The sequence below is a fragment of the Fistularia commersonii genome, chromosome 2 (genome assembly GCF_037954325.1).
Source record: "Fistularia commersonii isolate RoL2024-O1a breed Wild chromosome 2, RoL_Fcom_v1.0, whole genome shotgun sequence".
NCBI lineage: Eukaryota > Metazoa > Chordata > Actinopteri > Syngnathiformes > Fistulariidae > Fistularia > Fistularia commersonii.
Genome location: NC_141285.1, coordinates 22074253 through 22092881, shown reverse-complemented (window position 1 = coordinate 22092881; position 18629 = coordinate 22074253). Strand labels below are relative to the sequence as shown.

Genomic DNA, 18629 nt, shown 5'->3' with positions numbered 1-18629 from the left:
TTATGCGGAATCCTTGCTCGCGTCGTGCTTCTGCCAATAAATAATTGGGGCTCCCAGTGTTTTATTTGCCGTGGAAACCGGGTCCAAGCGGCTCTTTGGGAGTTAAAGGTTGCCGACCCCTGTCCTATGCTATTTTTCAATGCTAATTTTTTAAGCGCATTGAGCGCTGGGCTACTACTATGATACCTTCCTTTACCTGTCTGGCAGCGGGCTGGAAGCTGGACTCATACTCGGAGGAGTTAAGGAGCCACAGCGGGGACACGATCTCCACGGCGCGCCTCGCTCCGTCCAGCAGGCTGTAGAGCCCCTCCAAAATTGGGAGGTGGGACGTACCGTTGTCCGGGAAGGCAATGTCCTCTGGGATGTTCTCCACGAGCACCACCCTGCGGGAAATAACGAGCGAAGAGGGAACATGACGACGCAGGAGAATAAAAGTTCAGGACCTGCATGGAGGAAGGAAAAAAGGGAAAGCATAATCGCGCTGATCCTTATAGACGAGTTAATGGAAAGACACAGAAGAAAATGGACTTTTTTTTTTTTTTGCCGCAGAGCAATTAAATGTTTGCATTAGCGGCAACATTATCAGGAGCTGAGGCTGCTTTAAAACAAAATTGCGTTTCTGCCGTCCCGACCCAGGACCTCTGCCTAACAAATGAGGTGTCTCTGGATCATTAGCTTAATGAGAGGATCATCTCCAGACAACACAAGGCTTTGGCTTCCAGCGGGCATCATTACATCTTGCACATGTTGTGCGAGTATCGTCGCCGACGCGGAGAGCTGACTTTTTTCCGTGTTTTTGTCCAGATTTTAAACTCAACGTGCATTTAAACTCCGCGTGCGTTTGACCGGAATGAGTGGCCCGATGAAAATTTGGCTTCACTTCAATTTGGTTTTTCATGATGTACATTTTGATTAAATATGTGTTTGTTTAATATGCAAGAGGTGAACAAAATTACAAATAAAGTTTAAATCCACGGAGTCTTGGATTTACGTCGTCCGTAGGTGTTGCAAATTTACAGCTTACGCATTTCGTCACATTAATCATTTTAAAAATGAATTTCAACTTTTCAACAAACACCACAGGTGAACTAGTTTGTGAGCGCAGCGGAAGGATACGCGTCAAATACACAATTTTAGTTTGTTCTTGTTTTTGTCCGCTCTCTTATTCTTATGTTTTTTTCTTTTATTACAGTTTCACTTTTGTCATTTTTTTTTTTGTCTGATAATTTCCTCCAGTTTAGACTTTTGGGTGTTTCAGGATAGGTAAGTGTAATTATGTAATTCTGTTGGCATTTAGCAAGAAAGCTAATTTACATCTGCTGTTGGTCATTTCGTTGCTAAGTAGAAGAGAAAAAATTAAATAGCATAAGGACTCTTTTCACTTGTGCAGCGCTTTGATGGAAAGGGCTCTCTAAGTATATTTAGTATCTTTATTATTAAGGGGTAAGTGTAGGACACTAATTCAATTCTTGGATTTCACATATGAATCCCCTCTGGTTTTTGGACTGTGGGCGGCAATCAAGAATTGCAGAAAATACTAATATCCTTGTATACAAGCAGATGTATAAGGCTCCTAAAAAGCGCTCACTGGTCCAATCCATCGGGGGTGGGTGTTTCCAGATTTTACCGCGACTTATTATTGGCTCAGGGTTCGCTTGTGACAAAATATGTTTTGCACGACCTCCATCTTTACTTACCACTCCCATTCGTGCAGTTATAATATGTATACACTCTCCAGGACACCTTATTTATTATTTCATTTTCACTATCCACATCTACTGCTATTTCTATAACCACTCCCTGCACAAGGCATTTATCTTTTTATTATTTATTGTAGTATATCCTTTATTTGAAGTACAGAGAAGATCAGAGGGCGCTATTTGCTCTTTTGAAGTCCTAGAAAAAGCATACGACAGGGTGCCAAGAGAGGAACTCTGGTATTGCATGAAGAAGTCTGGAGTGGCGGAGAATATGTCAGACTGGCGCAAGACATGTATGCTAGCTGTGAGACAGTGGGGAGGTGTACTGAAGGTGTAAGTTCAAGGTGGTGTTGGGACTCCATCAGGGATCTGCTTTGCCCCTTCTTGTTTGCAGAGGTGATGGATGGCATCCATGGACCATGATGTTTGCAGATGACATTGTGATCTGTAGCGAAGACTGTAGAAGACTATAAGCCAGCATGAAAGGAAAGGTGTACAAGACAGTAGTGAGACCAGTGATGCTGTATGGCATAGAAACAGTTACAACGATGAAAAAAACGGAGGCAGGGCTGGAGGTTGCAGAGATGAAGATGTTGAGGTTCTCTTTGGGAGCGACCAGGATGGATAGGATCAGGAATGAGTCCATCGGAGGAACAGCACATGTTAGATGTTTTGGAGAAGCCAGACTGAGATGGCTGGGTCATGTGCAGAGGAGGGATCGTGAATGTATTCCACAAGGATGCTAGAATTGGAGCTGCCAGGCAGGAGGTCAAGAGGAAGACCAAAGAGAAGATTTATGGACGTAGTGAGAAAGGATATGAAGTTAGCTGGTGTGAGAGAGGAGGATACAATATTCTATCTAATATGATTAGATGGAGAAGTTGATTCGCCATGGCGACCCCTGAAGGGAAAAGCTGAAAGGTAAAGAAGATTGTGTATCCTTTATATACACATTTTCTATTGTTACTATTTGCACACCTTTCCTCGCCCTAATGCTGCTGTGACAACTGCATTTCATCTTATTCACCTTATTTTTTTCAAATCCTAAGCTTAGTGTTAAACAAGCGGTGGTTGTTTTTGTGTCACACACTAAAAGACCCACCACTCACCACTCGTGCGGCATGCAAATCTGCCTCCCATCCCTTTTTTTTTCTGTGAAAATGGCCCGGGCATTACCGCCGACGTCTGCAGATTGAATCAGCCGTGGCAGCCCCAGATATGCAGCCACACAGAACTGGGCTATTACCGAGCCCGACATTGATTCCCGCCGTTTAGTCGGCAGAGAGGAGGTTCTGGCACGGGTGGCGCCCCGGCTCTCCCCGACGCAAATTTGTGCTGTATCACCGTGGACAGTTGTGTCTCTCGGGGGGGGGAGATGCAGTCATGGCAACGAGCAGAAAACACTCCAGCGGCGGGGGTTGGATATTAGCATTGAAATAGTCATTACTTTTCCAGTGGGTGGTTCAAGAATTTGATAGATTTGAGAGAATCTAGAGATGCAAAGAACAAGCCTACCTCATGCCATAACCCCAAACAATAACACATGCTAATCCGCGCTACTTCACATTGCTACTTTGCTCATTATTTATTCCTGCATATCGGTAAATATGGAGAGACTTTTTTTTTTTTTTATAGATTTTACTTTTACACTTCAGAGCTTATTTATTTTTAAAATGTATTCATTTTTACTGGTATTTTTAGCTAGCTTGTCGCTGTCTTGTCCTTGCATGTCTTGCTGCTACTGCTAAACAATTTCCAGAGCATGGGATCGTTAAAGTACATCTCATCTCATTATCAGGCGCAAATATCTAAATGATAATCAATAACATAATTTATAGTTAATTAATTTATAATCAATAACATAATTTATAATTATGGGATCTGGGTTGGAGCGTCCAATCCTTCAGTTGGACGACTCTTGCAGTTCTGGATTTGTGCACCTTCAAGACAAGTTTAACGGTATATCTGCAAAACTAGTGCTTTGCCCCTCTCAGAATCCGGCGCTATGATTTTTATTTCCGATATTTCTGGCATCACTGATATGAGGAAAATATGTATAAAGAGTTTTTGAATCAGATTTTAATTTGTATTATTTATTATTTATTATTTATTATCAATATTTTTTAATTATTTACTTTCATTTTTACTTTTATTTTTTTTTTATTTTAATTTAGTGTGTCATTGTCTGCTCTTAGTATGCTGTGCTTCTGTTGCCAAATAATTTTCTAGTCTTGGGATCAATAAAGTAAATGTCTTCTCATCTAATCCTGACCTGATGGAGGACCGACTGCAAAACGGCGGCGGGAGTCAGTGCTGTAGCGACAAGGAGAGCGTCGCGCTGCAGGACCTTTCCAGGCTACGGTCCAGCCAACATGTGACGGCTCAGGGTCTAACGAATGTTTTCGCTCAAGGGCACGCTGGCCAGTGTGTGTGTGTGTGTGTGTGTGTGTGCTGTGGGTGGTAATTCACAGGCGTTGCTTTGAGAGGAGAGCTGGCAGCTCACGGTGTGCAAAGGCATTTCTGGCCAAAGTCGTGCGGTGTCAGGGCCCGGGAAGCCGCCAGAGGTCAAACAGCCGGACTTACGACTTCTGGAATAATAACAGGAGTTCATCCCGCGGAAAGGAAAAACAATCAGTGCACTCAGATTTTGATTGAACCATTTGAAAAGTCGGCTTTCCCACATTGTTTGATGGCTGGATTCACTTACATCTATCAACTCCGTCTCAGGAGCGGAGCAGCGGGAGTCGATGCGTGAAGATGCTGCTTCGTCTGATTTATTTAATGAATTCAGAGTCTGTTTTGCTCTCATACCAACACTGACGGCTTAGAAATTGAGCTTTGTGAAGGTTTTTTAGTGTCATCTTATTCTGTATATATATTCATTCCCGTGTTTATTCTTGTTTCTGCTGCTAGATTGCTTTCATTCGTTCATTGCGGATGGGAAGGTCCGGGAATTGATCTGCCGACCCTTGAACCGAAAATAGAAGTTTGCGGGACCTCACAGCAAGAAGGTCCCCTCTTGGGTTCTTGCAGGAGGAGCCATGTTCTGCATGTCTGTCATTGGAGCGTCTAGATTTTTTTGTGTGAATGAAAGAGTGAATGCTTGTATGTCTCTACATGGAGTGTGAATGAGAATTTTCATGTCTTGATATGACATGTGAATGAGAGGGTGAACAGTTGTGCCTCTATATCAGTGTTTCCCAACCTTTTTTTGAGCCACGGCACATATTATACATTAGAAAAATCACACGGCACACCACCAAATAAATATGTCAAAAGCAGTTTTTAATGAATTAGAATGAAACAGTAGTCTCAATTTACTTGAGACTTGAGACTTACGTGAAATCTAATATATCTAATATCTGTAGATTCGTCAAGTTGCAATGCAAATTTCTCACTGATGTGCAACTTTTCCAGAACCCTTTTTTGCAATGTCAGAAGACATGTCATCAATATGTTTGGAAATGGTATTATTTGAGAGAACTCTGGCTATTTCTTTATCAACGCCAGAGCCGAGCATTTCTTCTAAAAATGATTTTGCCGGCAGGTAGTATTAATGTTTTGCTACGGTGTGTGGCTGTTTGGATTTAGAGATGAGTTCAGCAGCTTTATAGCAAGCTTTCACTGCTTTCTCACTCGTCTTGGTAGTTTTCAACAATGCTGCCTGTTTGTTTACGCAGATACAAGTACTTTTTATTTTAAAAATGTATCACACAAAGCGTTACTAATCACTCTGATACACAAATGCACAGGTTAATTCACTACCCGTTGCCATCGAATGGGCACGCTGCCCACATAGACATAGGAAGACACATTATTTGCGTTGGATAAATAATTTTCGGACCAATCAGGTGAAAGTGGGCATTTTTCCATGGCACACCTGATGATCTCTCACGGCACACTAATGTGCCGCGGCACAGTGGTTTGGGAAACACTGCTCTATATGATGCATGAATGAGAGGGTGAATTCATACGTCTGATATGTTTGAATGAGAGGTTGACTAACTATATGTCTCTCTATGATGTATGAATGAGAGAGTAAATGCTTGGATGTCTATATGACGTGTGAATGAGTGAATGGTCATATACCTCTATTTGATGTATGAATGAGGGGGAATTTTCATACGTCTCTAATATGCATTATAATAGACGTATGAGAGGGTGACTAGTTATATATCTATTATGAATGAATGAGAGATTGAATAGTTGTATGTCTAATTGATGCGTGAATGTGTGAATGGTTGACTGTCTTTATGATGTACAAATGAAAGAGTGACCGCTTGTATGTTTAGACAATACGTGAATGAATGGTTGCATGTCTCAATATGATGTATGAATGAATGAGAGGGTGAATAGTTGCATGTCTATATGATATTTGAAACAGTGAATGGTTGTATGTCTCTATGACGTGTGAATGGTTGTATCTCTCCATGTGATGTGTGCATGTTTGCGTGTCTCTAAATGATTTTTTATAAGTTTTCATATGTTTATGATACGTGTGAATGAGAGGGTGAATAGTTGCATGTCTATATAAGTGAACGGTTGTATGTCTATATGATGAACCCCTGGATGACAGCTTGGATAGACTGCAGCATCCCCGAGTGCAGGATGAGTGATAATGAATGAATGAATGAATGAATGAATGAAATAGATGTCATTTTTCCAATTTTCTCCATCCTACGGTTCCTAATGTGATTTCATGAGCCTGTGAGTTGCTGCGTTGAAGCGGCAGAGGTAGTTTCATCAGGACATACAGCCTGCAGCGCATGCAGAATTACTCTCTGTGAAAAAAAAGAAAGCTAGAAAATAAACCTCCTGCCGTTTTGTTCTGGACGCAGAACATAAAAGAGCATATTTCCCGCCGTTGTGTGACAGATGTTGTTACTTAGAGCAATAACACGGCGCTCATGTTGAGAATCGCCGCCCGACAGAATCGTCTCCTGGCATCGGATGTAATTTCCCCCGGCGTCTTGTGAGTCGCTCTGGGCGGACAGCAATCACAGATATTAGAAGTTGCAAGCCGTCGCAGAAAAATCACCTCAGGATTGTAAAGATGGATCTGGAGACATTTTGAATACACTAATTTTTCTCTGACGGCGTGCTTTTCACATAAATTGGTTGACACGACACGCCGTTAGTTCACCGTGGTATAAGAATAAGAATGAGAACAAGTTTATTTACCCCGAAGGAAATTGTTGTTATGTGTGTGTGAGCGGGGGGGTTGGAAGCTGTCAGGCAGGTGGGTCCGGAGCGCTTTCACAACATCTGAGCAGGAACCGGGCCCTGCCGGATGAAACCGCCAACATTTTTGGTGGTTTCATCATTTTTGGACACCAGAAACCGTTCAACGTGCTGTCAAAACCCCTATTTGGAGTTGCAGCAATTTTTGGAGTCTTGTAGAAACACGGGTTTGCTAAACTGCATCTAGATCAGGTTTGCCCGATACGTGGATCGCAAAGGTAGCACCGGTCGATCGTGTGGCATTAAAACGTAGACGTCAGTCTATCGTCCTCACTATGAAATTTGTCACTTGACTGACAGTCGGTCTGTGCACATAACGGTGCGTTCTAGCAAGCTAGCGAGTTAGCCTCCGATTTATGTCTTCTAAACTTATGGATATAAAACTGAGTGGGGGAGCCGGACCAAGTAAAAAGACTAAAATTTATCACTTCTGCACGGAATAGGAGGTGGACTTTTTTTTTGCTGAGTCATTTTCAAAGTGCGTTCGCCTCATCTGCCGTTGCTATACCGAAAAAGGGAAATGCGGAGCGGCATTTTCAGACCGCTCGTAAAAACTACGACACCGATTTACATCCGAAAAGTGAGCCGAGAAGGAGAAAAGTGAAGGAACTAAAATTCCATCATTCATTTTTTTCCACAGCTAACTTCAACAATGCTGCTGACTCCATTCAAGCCATCAGAATAAGGTGTTTACCAAAAAAGTACTCTGTTGTAGTGTGACATAAGGGTTCATGCAGTTATGCAAGATCCATTTAGTATGTTAAGTATACTCGGTAGATATATCAATAAATATATATTCAGCATTTTTAGTGGAGGTAGGTCACTTTCACACGGTCATTTGAAAAGTAGCTCTCAGGGCGTAAAAGAGTGGGCACCCCTGATCTAGATTATAAATTCGGCGGTCCCTTAAAATACGAGTTTAATCAGCTCCAGAAGTGGGTTTGTATGTTGATTCTTTTTTTTTTTTTTTTTGTATCTTAAATTAATTTACCCCATTTAAAATAACAGAAAATAAATTAGTTTATTCATTCTCACTTATGATTGTCTGCGTTATGGTATTGCCAGCGATCTGTTTCCTCATTCACACACATTTTACATGTCGTCATGTATAGATTTTGGGACATAATAGTAAAACCCTTGGAAGGCTTCATAGCCTTTTGCTTTAGGATGGTACATATCCTGGATGTATTGCGATCATATTCACGTGCGATATCGACAGCGTCATGAAAAGTATAATTTCTAATTTCAATTTTCTCACTTTCATCTTTCTATTGTTTTTTTTTTTGTATTTCAGGGATAAAATTTACTCAAATCGTGCTTCGTATCTTAAAAAAATTCCCATATGTAGTGATTTGTACCTCAAGAGGCCATTGTATATACAAACAGGTAGGAATTGTAACAAGATGCACCTAAACAATATGTTGACAATATATAAACAGCATTAACATGTGCAAAAGTGGTGCATGAAAAGTGATTGGTATCTTAAGGGGCCACTGTATTAGTACATAAAGCAAGGCACCAACCGTATGTGCAAAACCATAAATAATCCAGGTCCTGGTGTAAAAAAGTATAAAAGCCCTAAATTCAGTGGGTTGGAGTCATTCAATAATTAATGGTGAGTCCCCTGGCCTACATTATTTATACCTTTTTTTTTTGTGATCGGGTCATCTCTTCATTCATTCTTTCATTATCCACACATTATCTACACACTCTGTCGTGCCGCCCGAGATCTCATCTATCTGTCAAAAAATAACAAAATACTTTACGGAAGAAAACTACCGGCATGTGTTTAAAAAAACTTAATTCATATTCATTCATATGCAAGTCAGATATAGGTCAGACCTGGGCATTTTACGGCCCGAACTATTTTCTTTAAATATTTTAATAAGTATTTTTAATCAATATTGAATTTAGAAACTCCTTTTTTTTTTTTTTTCCTTTTTGTTTAATTTTGTACAGATGATTACATACAAAATAATATTGGCACATTTATATGATCCTGAATGATTTTAAAGTTGAAATAAAATGCAGAAATATTTAAATTGCAATTTTCATTTTGTTAAATATACTTGATACCTAGTTGTCCTAAGCATAAAAATTAAATAAGAAATGTGTAAATAAGAAATAATTGCCCAACCCTAATGGCCAATTTGTAGCATACGGTGAAAATAAAATGCCATCGGTGGCAATTGAAGCATTTAATCTAAAATACATGGAATGGTGCTTATAAATGTAGTGATTTATTGCCTGTCACAAACCGCTAACATGGCCAGCTTAATAAATAGCCGCATGTAACGGCCCCAAGCGTAAAAGCGTCGTGTTCGTTTTAAACGGCCCCTTGTTTGTAAAGCCGTTTAACCGAGGCATCCCCCGAGCGTCCGTCCGCTCCGTTTATGTCTTTTCGGGTTCAACCAGGAGCGTAAATCACATTAAAACACTTATCGAATTACCGTGCAAAATGTTTTAAAATCCTCCCGGAGCCACGTCAATATTTTTCTCTCTTATAACTCTCTTGCCGTTCCGGGAAGCGGGAGATGCTCGGTCCCGAGCAGGTTCAAAAATCCCAAGCGCCCGTGCATCCGCGCCCTAAAAACGTCGGAGATGCGGGTCTCGAAGCTTCACCAGGCGCTAAAAGCCATCTTAGTGACGGCAGCGCGTCCGAACTACTCCATGGATCGATGCTAACGCGCTTATTGGTTGCGCGACCCCGGGTCATCGCATCTGGGACACGTCGGCTGCCACTTCACGCAACGTCGCGGCGCTAAAATCGCATTTGTCAAGTGCCAATGTGAACTTGTTCACGTTCAGAAGTGTAAAATGAAATACTCGCATTTATGGATGTCGGTGATATAAATCAGCGGGAAAGAAACGGCAGGTTTTGAGCCGGATGAGAGAATGAGAGAATCGGCAAATTGAATTTGCGCGGACGTGTGAATGAGTGAGCGAATGGTTGTACTGTTTGTCTCTGCGTCTCTGAGGAGCTTCTCGGTCATCCAGGTCACGGTGAATTATTGTTGACATCTTCTTGTCGCTGCAACTGGATTTGGATTTCTTCACTGGAAGACGTGAGGCTTCATCGCTTCTAATTCCCCAATATCGCAAAAGTTATACTTGGAAAGGTCATTCGAACTGTATGACTTCATATCATCCCTTCAGTGAAATAATTGCTTATGTTTTTTTTTTTTAAATAAATGAATAACAAAAAAAAAAAAAAAGCTTAATCAACTCAACATATAGCTCAATTTTTTCATTTTTTTTAGTTTTTTCTGAAAAGGTTAAGAAGGTGACGATATGATATGAACCAGGGGGTGAATGATCGTACGTTGGTATGACGTGTTGGTGGGAACGAGTTCAATGAAGATTAAGTGGATAAAATGCTACGTAATGAATGAATGAATGTTAGAATGTTTGTTCCCTATGTCTGGGTCAACACACGACGACACGAGTACAGTTGATTCTGCGTGAATTGTTCATAATCCGTATGAACATCCGCGTGGGAATGACTGGAGAGACAGCAGATAAATGTGAAAGTTACGGACATTCCTAGAAATTTGAGGATTCTAGTTGTAGTTTCAAGCGTGTCACAAAGCTGCGCTGGCTTCTCGTGAACAGATCATCTTTTTCGCCGTGAGTTTCGCCCTTTCTGCCTTCCAGACGGGTGAATCGCTGAAAAGTAAAGGGGTTTTGAACGCATGTCCTTGATGGATCACCGGTACCTTTAGGAATTTAGCGAAGCGCACCCCAATAATTCACCTCGTATCCACGGGAACTTGCTTTCGGCGAAAAATACTTCATCATTAACCGCCCCTCTCGGACACCTCGTCGGTCCGCTCAACGATGCGGGCAAAAGGAAACCTCCATTATTCAACCCTCACCCGCCGAGTCGAGGGGAAGTAAATGAATCTGACGTCCTACATTCTGGAAATTTGTTTTGGGGTCAAGTATCGAACCGTTTGCACCCGGCCGTGAAATTGACAGGAGCCGTCGTCGGCGCCGGTCGGTCGGACGGCAACGCCTTTATTTCTGCTTCTCATTGGTCTCGAGGCTGAGAGAGGATCGCCTAATGCCTCGTGTAGCTGGAAGGGGAGAGGAGACGGCGAAAGAGGAGACAGAGCAGCAATTCAAGAGCGAGCCGCGGCTTGAGGGATGGCGGTGATGACGGGGAAGGCTCGGGAAGAAGCGCCAGCGACGTCGTGATTACTAATCAGACCCAAGAAATGGTTTTCAGGCGCGTGGCTAGAAAGAGCGGAGGTGAATGTAAGAACCAGATGAACAACATGCGCAGGACTTTGCACCCCATAGCAGGAAATAGAAGATAAGAGTTGAAAAGAAGCATTATCATAGCAAAAACGTTGAAAAGAAAATAAGAATTGTATCCCTTCATATCCCTGAACTAATTTAAGGCTCATTTGAGCCGATGCTACGTACGTAAACAGGTATTCCATTTAATGTGGAACATGATGATGGTGTGGGAACTGGTTATAATGTACATACTAAGAGAGAGGCGTTGAATAAATGGCGGCATTGTAAAAATGGCGCCACGTTCTTCTCATCTGGCCGTTCGCTGGTCGTACTTGAGCATTCTGCGCAACATTGCCTCCTAAAGGCTTCTCTTGGCTACGTTTAGCGTCTGTCATGGACAAAGTTACACAGGAAATGAACTAATCCGAACTAGGAAATGAATAAATACATACACACATTTTCACATACACACTTACCGTATGTTCAGGGGCTGAATTGTAAATTGCAAATTTATACTCTGATTGAAAGATTATTTCTCCGGTTTTATTTCTTAAGTATTTTTACCTTTTAAACAGAAAATTGAGGTTTCCATTAAATTTAAACTTTTCTTTATATTTATACATACACACATGCTTAAGTAAAAAATGTTGTACTCAAATTTCTCCAGTTTTGACTATCAAATATTTTACCTTTCAACTGAAATTCCAATTTCATAAAATTATAAAAAAAAAACAATGTTTTCAAATTCTGCTGTTAGTTTTTTTCCTGCACTCTTTTTTTTTTTAAATGCATGATGTGGCACTGCATCAAAATTGGCTCGATTTATTCATTTTTTGGTTTCAACATCCCGACACAGTTACCTGCAGTGTATAAAACATGACAAAAAAATAGCGTGTATGTGTGTTTATGTGTGTGTGTGTGTGTGTGTGTGTGTGTGTGTGTGTGTGTGTAAGCATAGCCGGCGTCAGCATCGAGGCTGATTGAAAACAACTACATGCAGAGTTAAGACAGAGGAAGGATTAAAAAGAAATCTTGGCTCAGAGTCAGAAGATATCACTCATTTATATAACAATTCCATAAAATTACAATTTTATAGAATTCTCTGGGTAGCTGATTCCACTATCTGTGTGAGTGTCTGTGTGTGTGTGTGTCCTTGTTAAAAGGGACATCAACCACCCAGCCGAGGTCATAAAAGACACTCAAATGAACAGCTGTTGTCATTTAATGTAACATTTTGAGTTAATTAAAAGTTCTAGCATCAGATTTTGGAGCCCCGGGCTTTTAAAGACAAATTGAAGGGGATGGGAGGTAATTAAAAATGTGTAAATGGAATTTTTTTTTTTTGTTTTGGTTTGTTTTTTTCTAAATGATCAAACCCAAAGGGTTCAGAGCCTGGAGGCGAGCGGATTCCGACCTGCAGTTCCTGCTGCAGTTGTCCTCCGTGATCCCGTCGGCGTCTTCGCCCCAGATGTCCACCGCTGAGAAAATCAAGGCCACCAGGACGGCGAAGCAGCAAACCAGGGCAAAAATCACGATGCACTTCTGCTGAGACTGCAAGGCAGGAAAAAAAAAAAAAAAAAAAAAAAAGCATTGATTTCCGGCGCGTATTTCAAACAACGCGGTCAAAACGAGGCCAAAGGGCCCCGAACCCGGGCTTCCATTAGCCGCTAGTTGAGCTGACACGTCTCGGGATTTAAGGCACCGCTCAGCTGCGTGACGTGACATTCAGGGGGGATTTAATACAAGCGCGCAGAGGGTCCGTTACGACGTGCTCACGTAAATAACGGTAAAACACGGTGATTAGTGAGACAGATTCCTAGCCGTTAGCGCTGCATATCCGGGGTCTGCGTCGGGATCATCAGTAAACATGTGGAGGAAATAAAAATTCACAGTTGTTCCCAATGACCGGCCCCGATATTTTCTTCCCCTATTTGACTTTTTTTCTTTTGTACATATAAGCAAGCTTGATGTGAAAGTGCATTTAATCTAAATTAATAAAAAACCTTGATCTGTCCTCTGGGGTGTAATTGCAGACAAGATAGAGCAACATGCCATGGAAGACAATTTATACAAGTAATACCTGTCAGAACATAAAATAATACGAAAAATAATAAAAATGAAGAATAAAAAAAAAATTAAAAAAAAAAAAAATATATATATATATATATATATACACACACACACACACACACATACACACACACACACACACACACACACACGTATACTATATATATAAAATACATGACAACCTATACCAAATATTCTACACTAAACATCGAAGTTGTAGTGAAATATATGACTAAAAGCTGAATATTCAAATATATCCAGCTGTATTTAACAGTATCTTACACGCATTCAAACACACACACACACACACACAGTCACACACACACACACACACACACACACACACACAGGAGATCTACAGATTTGTGTCTTGCAGGAACGATGCACATTGTAAATGTGCATATGGGTTGCAATAATACAACTTCTGGAGTGTAAATATTGCAATAATTACTATCTCTATTTCATTAACAAAAAAAGGATTTGAGCAAATCACATTTTGGCTATCTTTCCAAAACACCAGCATCCAGTTAAAGAAAAGAAAATGCAATACTGGCCGAACAGCCCCACTGAGCATTAAATTATTGATAAAAGTGCCTAATCCATTAATATTGACAGGAGAGCGAGTATTTCTGCTCCCCGCTGGGAGGAATTCCCCGAGGGATTGGCGAACCTTTGGAGGACCTCATCACAAATCCAGCCAGGTCTGCCTTGCAGGCGTCCTACGCAACACACATGCCGTGAGAGGCCACATTCAATGTTTATATAGAAGGATATAGGAATGCGTCACTTGCAAAAATCATATTAGCCTCGGATGCCCATCACAAGCCCCACAAATCAGAGAGCTGATTTTCAAATTCGTTAGGATTGCAGCCCCGTAACTTGGCAACAAGAGTCTGCAGCCAGACGGAAGCAACGTGACATCTTCCATCTAGAGGAGGGTTGACCTTGCAGATGATGAAGGTCAAGTGAGGTTATTAAAATGTCGAAGCAAACGTTGAACGGCTCCGTGCGTAAATCGGCGTGGCATCAATTAATGAGCTAAGATGTTTGTTTGTTTTTTTTTTGCTGATCTTCTTCTCCCTCCTCCAAAGAAACGTACGGGATCAAGCTGATCCTGGATGCCGGCGGGCCGATGGGCCGACGGGCCGACGGGCTTGAAATAGTGCCATTACCACACCGATGCTTAGCGGTCCCTTCCCGTATTAGCATGCTAACTAGTGCTACTTGACACCCTGCAGAAAGTACAGCTGATGGGATTGGCAGCGCCCTCCGTGGAGGGGTGCCTGGTGCGGCTAGTAATCTTAACCATCACCCTTCTCAGTTCAGCTGCCCAGATCATTAATGTCATTAAACTCACCGCCTAGAGGGATGTACCAAGTCATCTCAAGGGGGGGAGGGGGGGGGTATAGACACTGCCCCAGTATAGTGCCTGGCATGCTTTGAATAGCAATGCAACCTACATTTGGTGTTGGCTCAGTTTTCCCTTCATGTTGTTACATCAGATGCCGGAGGTTGTATTTTAATGCAAAAGCTATGCACTTAAGTCAGTGTCTTGTGTATAGTACATTATACAGTCATTCATTCACTCATTCATAAGATAAGATAAGATAAGATAAGATAAGATAAGATAAGATAAGATAAGATAATACTGTATTGATCCCCATAGGGCAGGGGTCGGCAACCTTTAGCACTCAGAGTCATTTGGATCCGTTTCCCAGCAGTAAAGACGACAACGGGAGCCACACAACCCTTTTGAAATTTAAAATGAATTAACAAGGCATATAATGTTATTTTTGTTTTGCCTTTAGGCGATGTAGAAACAAAATATGTATTGCATTTTTTAAAATCAATGAACAATTGCAGAGAAAATTACATTTCTGCATGCAAGAACCCATTTTGGGTAGAAGGTTACTTTTAAGCAAAATACTCAATATTGATGTGAGTCCTTCTTGTATTTATGGAAAAATAGAAACTTAAATTACCCACCAGCACCAAACCAAAAATGCTGTCCTTTCTCTGTGTGCTGTGTTAATTATTTTCAAAAGCCACAAGAAGCCGCAGGTTGCTGACCCCTGATATAGGGGAAATTCTTTTGTCACAGCAGGGCAACAATAAATATAAATATAAATATAAATATAAATATAAATATAAATATAAATATAAATATAAATATAAATATAAATATAAATATAAATATAAATATAAATATAAATATAAATAAAAGAGACAAAAAAAGAAGCAAAATCAAAATCAGAATCCAAAAAAAATTAATTTGTCACCAACATGGGGTAGCAGCATCAAACTGTGTACATCAAAGAATAAAATAAATTGATATAATATAAAATAATATGTATATAATATTATATATATATATATATATATATATATATATATATATATATAAAATAAAAATGAATAAATTAAAAAATTAAAAGAAAAGAAATATACTGTACACAAATTGTAAGTAAGCTAGCTCTACATTTATATATATATATATATATTTTTTTTCCAGGAGGTGAGCCATTAGAAGGCCGGGTTTGAGATGTGGGACTAATCTTTTTGGCTGTTTTTAATATTTGAGTGTTATGGAAGCGGGAAAGAGGCCAATTATTTCGGAGCAGACCAAGTTGGTGCGTTCCAGGCAATTCCTGTCGTGTTGGGTGATGGAAGGGAACCAGCAGGTGAGGAAGAAGGTCAATACCTTCTCAATGAAGTGGTAAAAGAACTTCGATGTGTACGATGCGATATACGATGATTGTATTCCATTTATTTCGACAACATTCTTTTTTCATGCTTCTTCGATCACAAGCTGCCACACAGTACAGTAGATGCTTATTTCGGCCTTGAGGTGCAGTCAATAACAGTTCCACCGTCGTGAGCAGCTAATGTTCAGAAGCTCTGACCCGCTCACCCGCCCCGACTATTTGTAAAGCGATAACAAATTTATCTTGATCCCTTTGAAACGCAGACGGATGAGCCAAAAACGGATTAGGCCTAGCGCGGCGGATCATTAGCGCGGCTCCTTTTTTTTTTTCCTCAGAGACGCATCTCACATCGTACTCCATCACAACCCCGCGAGCAGCATAAACACAAGCACGCTTTTATTATGTTTAATGTTATCCTAGAGATTTATAGCTCGTGCGGGGATTGAATTAATCGACGAAGCAGTGGATGCGGTGTCAAAGTGATACTCAATTCCACGCGGCCATCTGTCCGGACCGATGTCTGGGGAAAGCGGCTCTCCTTTCGATCATCCATGTTTCCGATGTGCAACCGTAAACGCAGCGACACCCCCATGAACGCTCTTTCAACCCCGCGCTCAAGCTATCCGGAAAGTTAAACTGATGGACATCTGACCCTGACATTCAATAAAACACAAACAATGAATAAAAAAAAAAAAAAAAAAAAACGCTCCCGGCAAAAATTGTTCTGTCTATCCATTTTGATTAAAAAAAAAAAATGGATGCACTTGTGAAAAGCTCACGGGGGTAAATAGAGGTTAAATCAAAATTAGAAACCAGACGAACAGCAATAAAACCCTGAAAGACTGAATATTGCATGTGGTAATGGTGTATGTATGTGTGTGTGTGTGTGTGTGTGTGTGTGTGTGTGTGTGTGTGTGTGTGTGTGTGTACATAGTATGAGCTATATGAAGAGGTCAGACTGAAAGCGTGCACAAGGGACGGTGCAACCTGATACCGGACCGTAGCTCTGGATCGATAAGCCTTCAATTACAGGAAGAACGCACAACAGCCGGGTATGTAATATATAGGATTTTCTCGGATGCAGTCGACAGGAGGGCAAGGTAAAACCTGCGATTGTGCCGCTTTGAACTGAACGTGCACGTAATTCACGCACAGTACATGTATGCATGAAGCAGTATATATGTATATATAAAGCTTATGATGTGCAAATGTATTTATATACATATACATACACATATACACATACATATACATATACATATACATATAAACATAGTGACATTGGATTTCAGAAATGTGTCAATATCAATAAATGAATTTTCAGCAATAATAGCAAACAAACAGTTCAAATGGAACACTGAAGCCTAAACCGCTGCAAAAAAAAAACATACAAAAAAAAAACCAACTCAGCCATGTCAGGTTTATAAACAGGGAGGGGAAGCAGGGAAAAGACCTTCATCGCATGATTGTGGAGGTTGACAACCGGAGTCGGGGTCGATATTTCTGCTGCATAAGCATGGGCGCGTCGTTCTACGGCCATTTGTGAATTTTCCTGCAGGGACCGTTTAACAAGGGCAGGAAACGCAGAGGGTTGAAGGGAAGATGGACCGCACGTGTCTGAGGAACACCAGCAAGTTGAGAGTTACCGCTGTCAAATGGAGAAAGGTGTGACTGGTGATGATGCCGAGGACGCCACCGTGCCACGTTACGAGGGCCGCGGGTTTAGCTGGCGTCGAAAAGAACGGTAATTTCAAAGCGTTTCATCAGAGCCTGGACAGCAATGAAGAACGGGAAGCGTTACTATGGCGATACGATACCGACGCTAGGAGGTTCTGCATGTGCATACATCATGACAATAAGCGGGGACCTTGAGATCCACGACCGAACGACATCAAATGAGACACTAGCGACAGAAGAAGCGTGATGTGAATGCTTCAATGCATATGTATCAATCTGATAAAAGATCTGATAAAATAAAAATATGTATCATGCAAGACAAAGAAGTGCAACAATAGTCAGTCAGGATTCAGAAGAAGAATACAAGCCCTCCAAATCCCCTGATTTAGAGCTGATTTGGGGTTCTTTTTTCCCCAATGTCATTTTTTTTAATTGGATTTGACTTTCAAAAGGACAAATAAAAGCTATTTTAAAAATGTCCCCGGAGAGGCTCAGAGAAAGACTCGCGTACAAGGTGAACGTCAAAAGTGCCAGACACGCAGATAAAAACACAAACACGCGCTGGCGATCACCCTCTGCTTCCCTTTCACAGACACCACCGAAGGCCAGACACCACGGAGGGTTTATAAGCGGGGATCAGACAAAGCCTGTTTTGAACCAAGGCCGTCTGCCCTTCTCTCTGCAACCTAATGCCAAACCTGTTACGTTTTTTTCCTTTTATTCAAAGTCTGCCCTTTTGCGCCCCGATAAGGTATTTCTCTCACCTCAAAGCTAGAAATGATTGAGAAGCTATTCGCATTAACAGCAATAATGTTCCTCGTTCCGGGTGTTTCCTTTGTTTTTGTTTTCCTTTGACGAGATAACTATCACAATTTATGTTTGTCTCGTCAAAATTACATTGCAATACAACTTGCAATCAATGGGTGGCGACATAAACAAAAGAAGTTCCCTGTAGCTACATAAGCTACAAGCTCGGTACATCTCTAGTAGACGC

General features: G+C 41.1%; 1 protein-coding gene across 2 annotated transcripts in view; it reads right to left on the bottom strand.

The window, feature by feature from the left end:
* The window catches only part of LOC147236727 (inactive phospholipase D5-like), a 74410-nt gene that overhangs the window by 13159 nt on the left and 42622 nt on the right, over positions 1-18629 (bottom strand). For both annotated transcript variants that reach the window (XM_086172947.1, XM_086172955.1), the window contains exons 2-3: positions 12598-12734; positions 197-383 (exon numbers count right to left, since the gene is read on the bottom strand). In XM_086172947.1, the coding sequence (XP_086029073.1) occupies positions 197-383; positions 12598-12734 (324 nt within the window). The remainder of the gene's footprint in view (positions 1-196; positions 384-12597; positions 12735-18629) is intronic.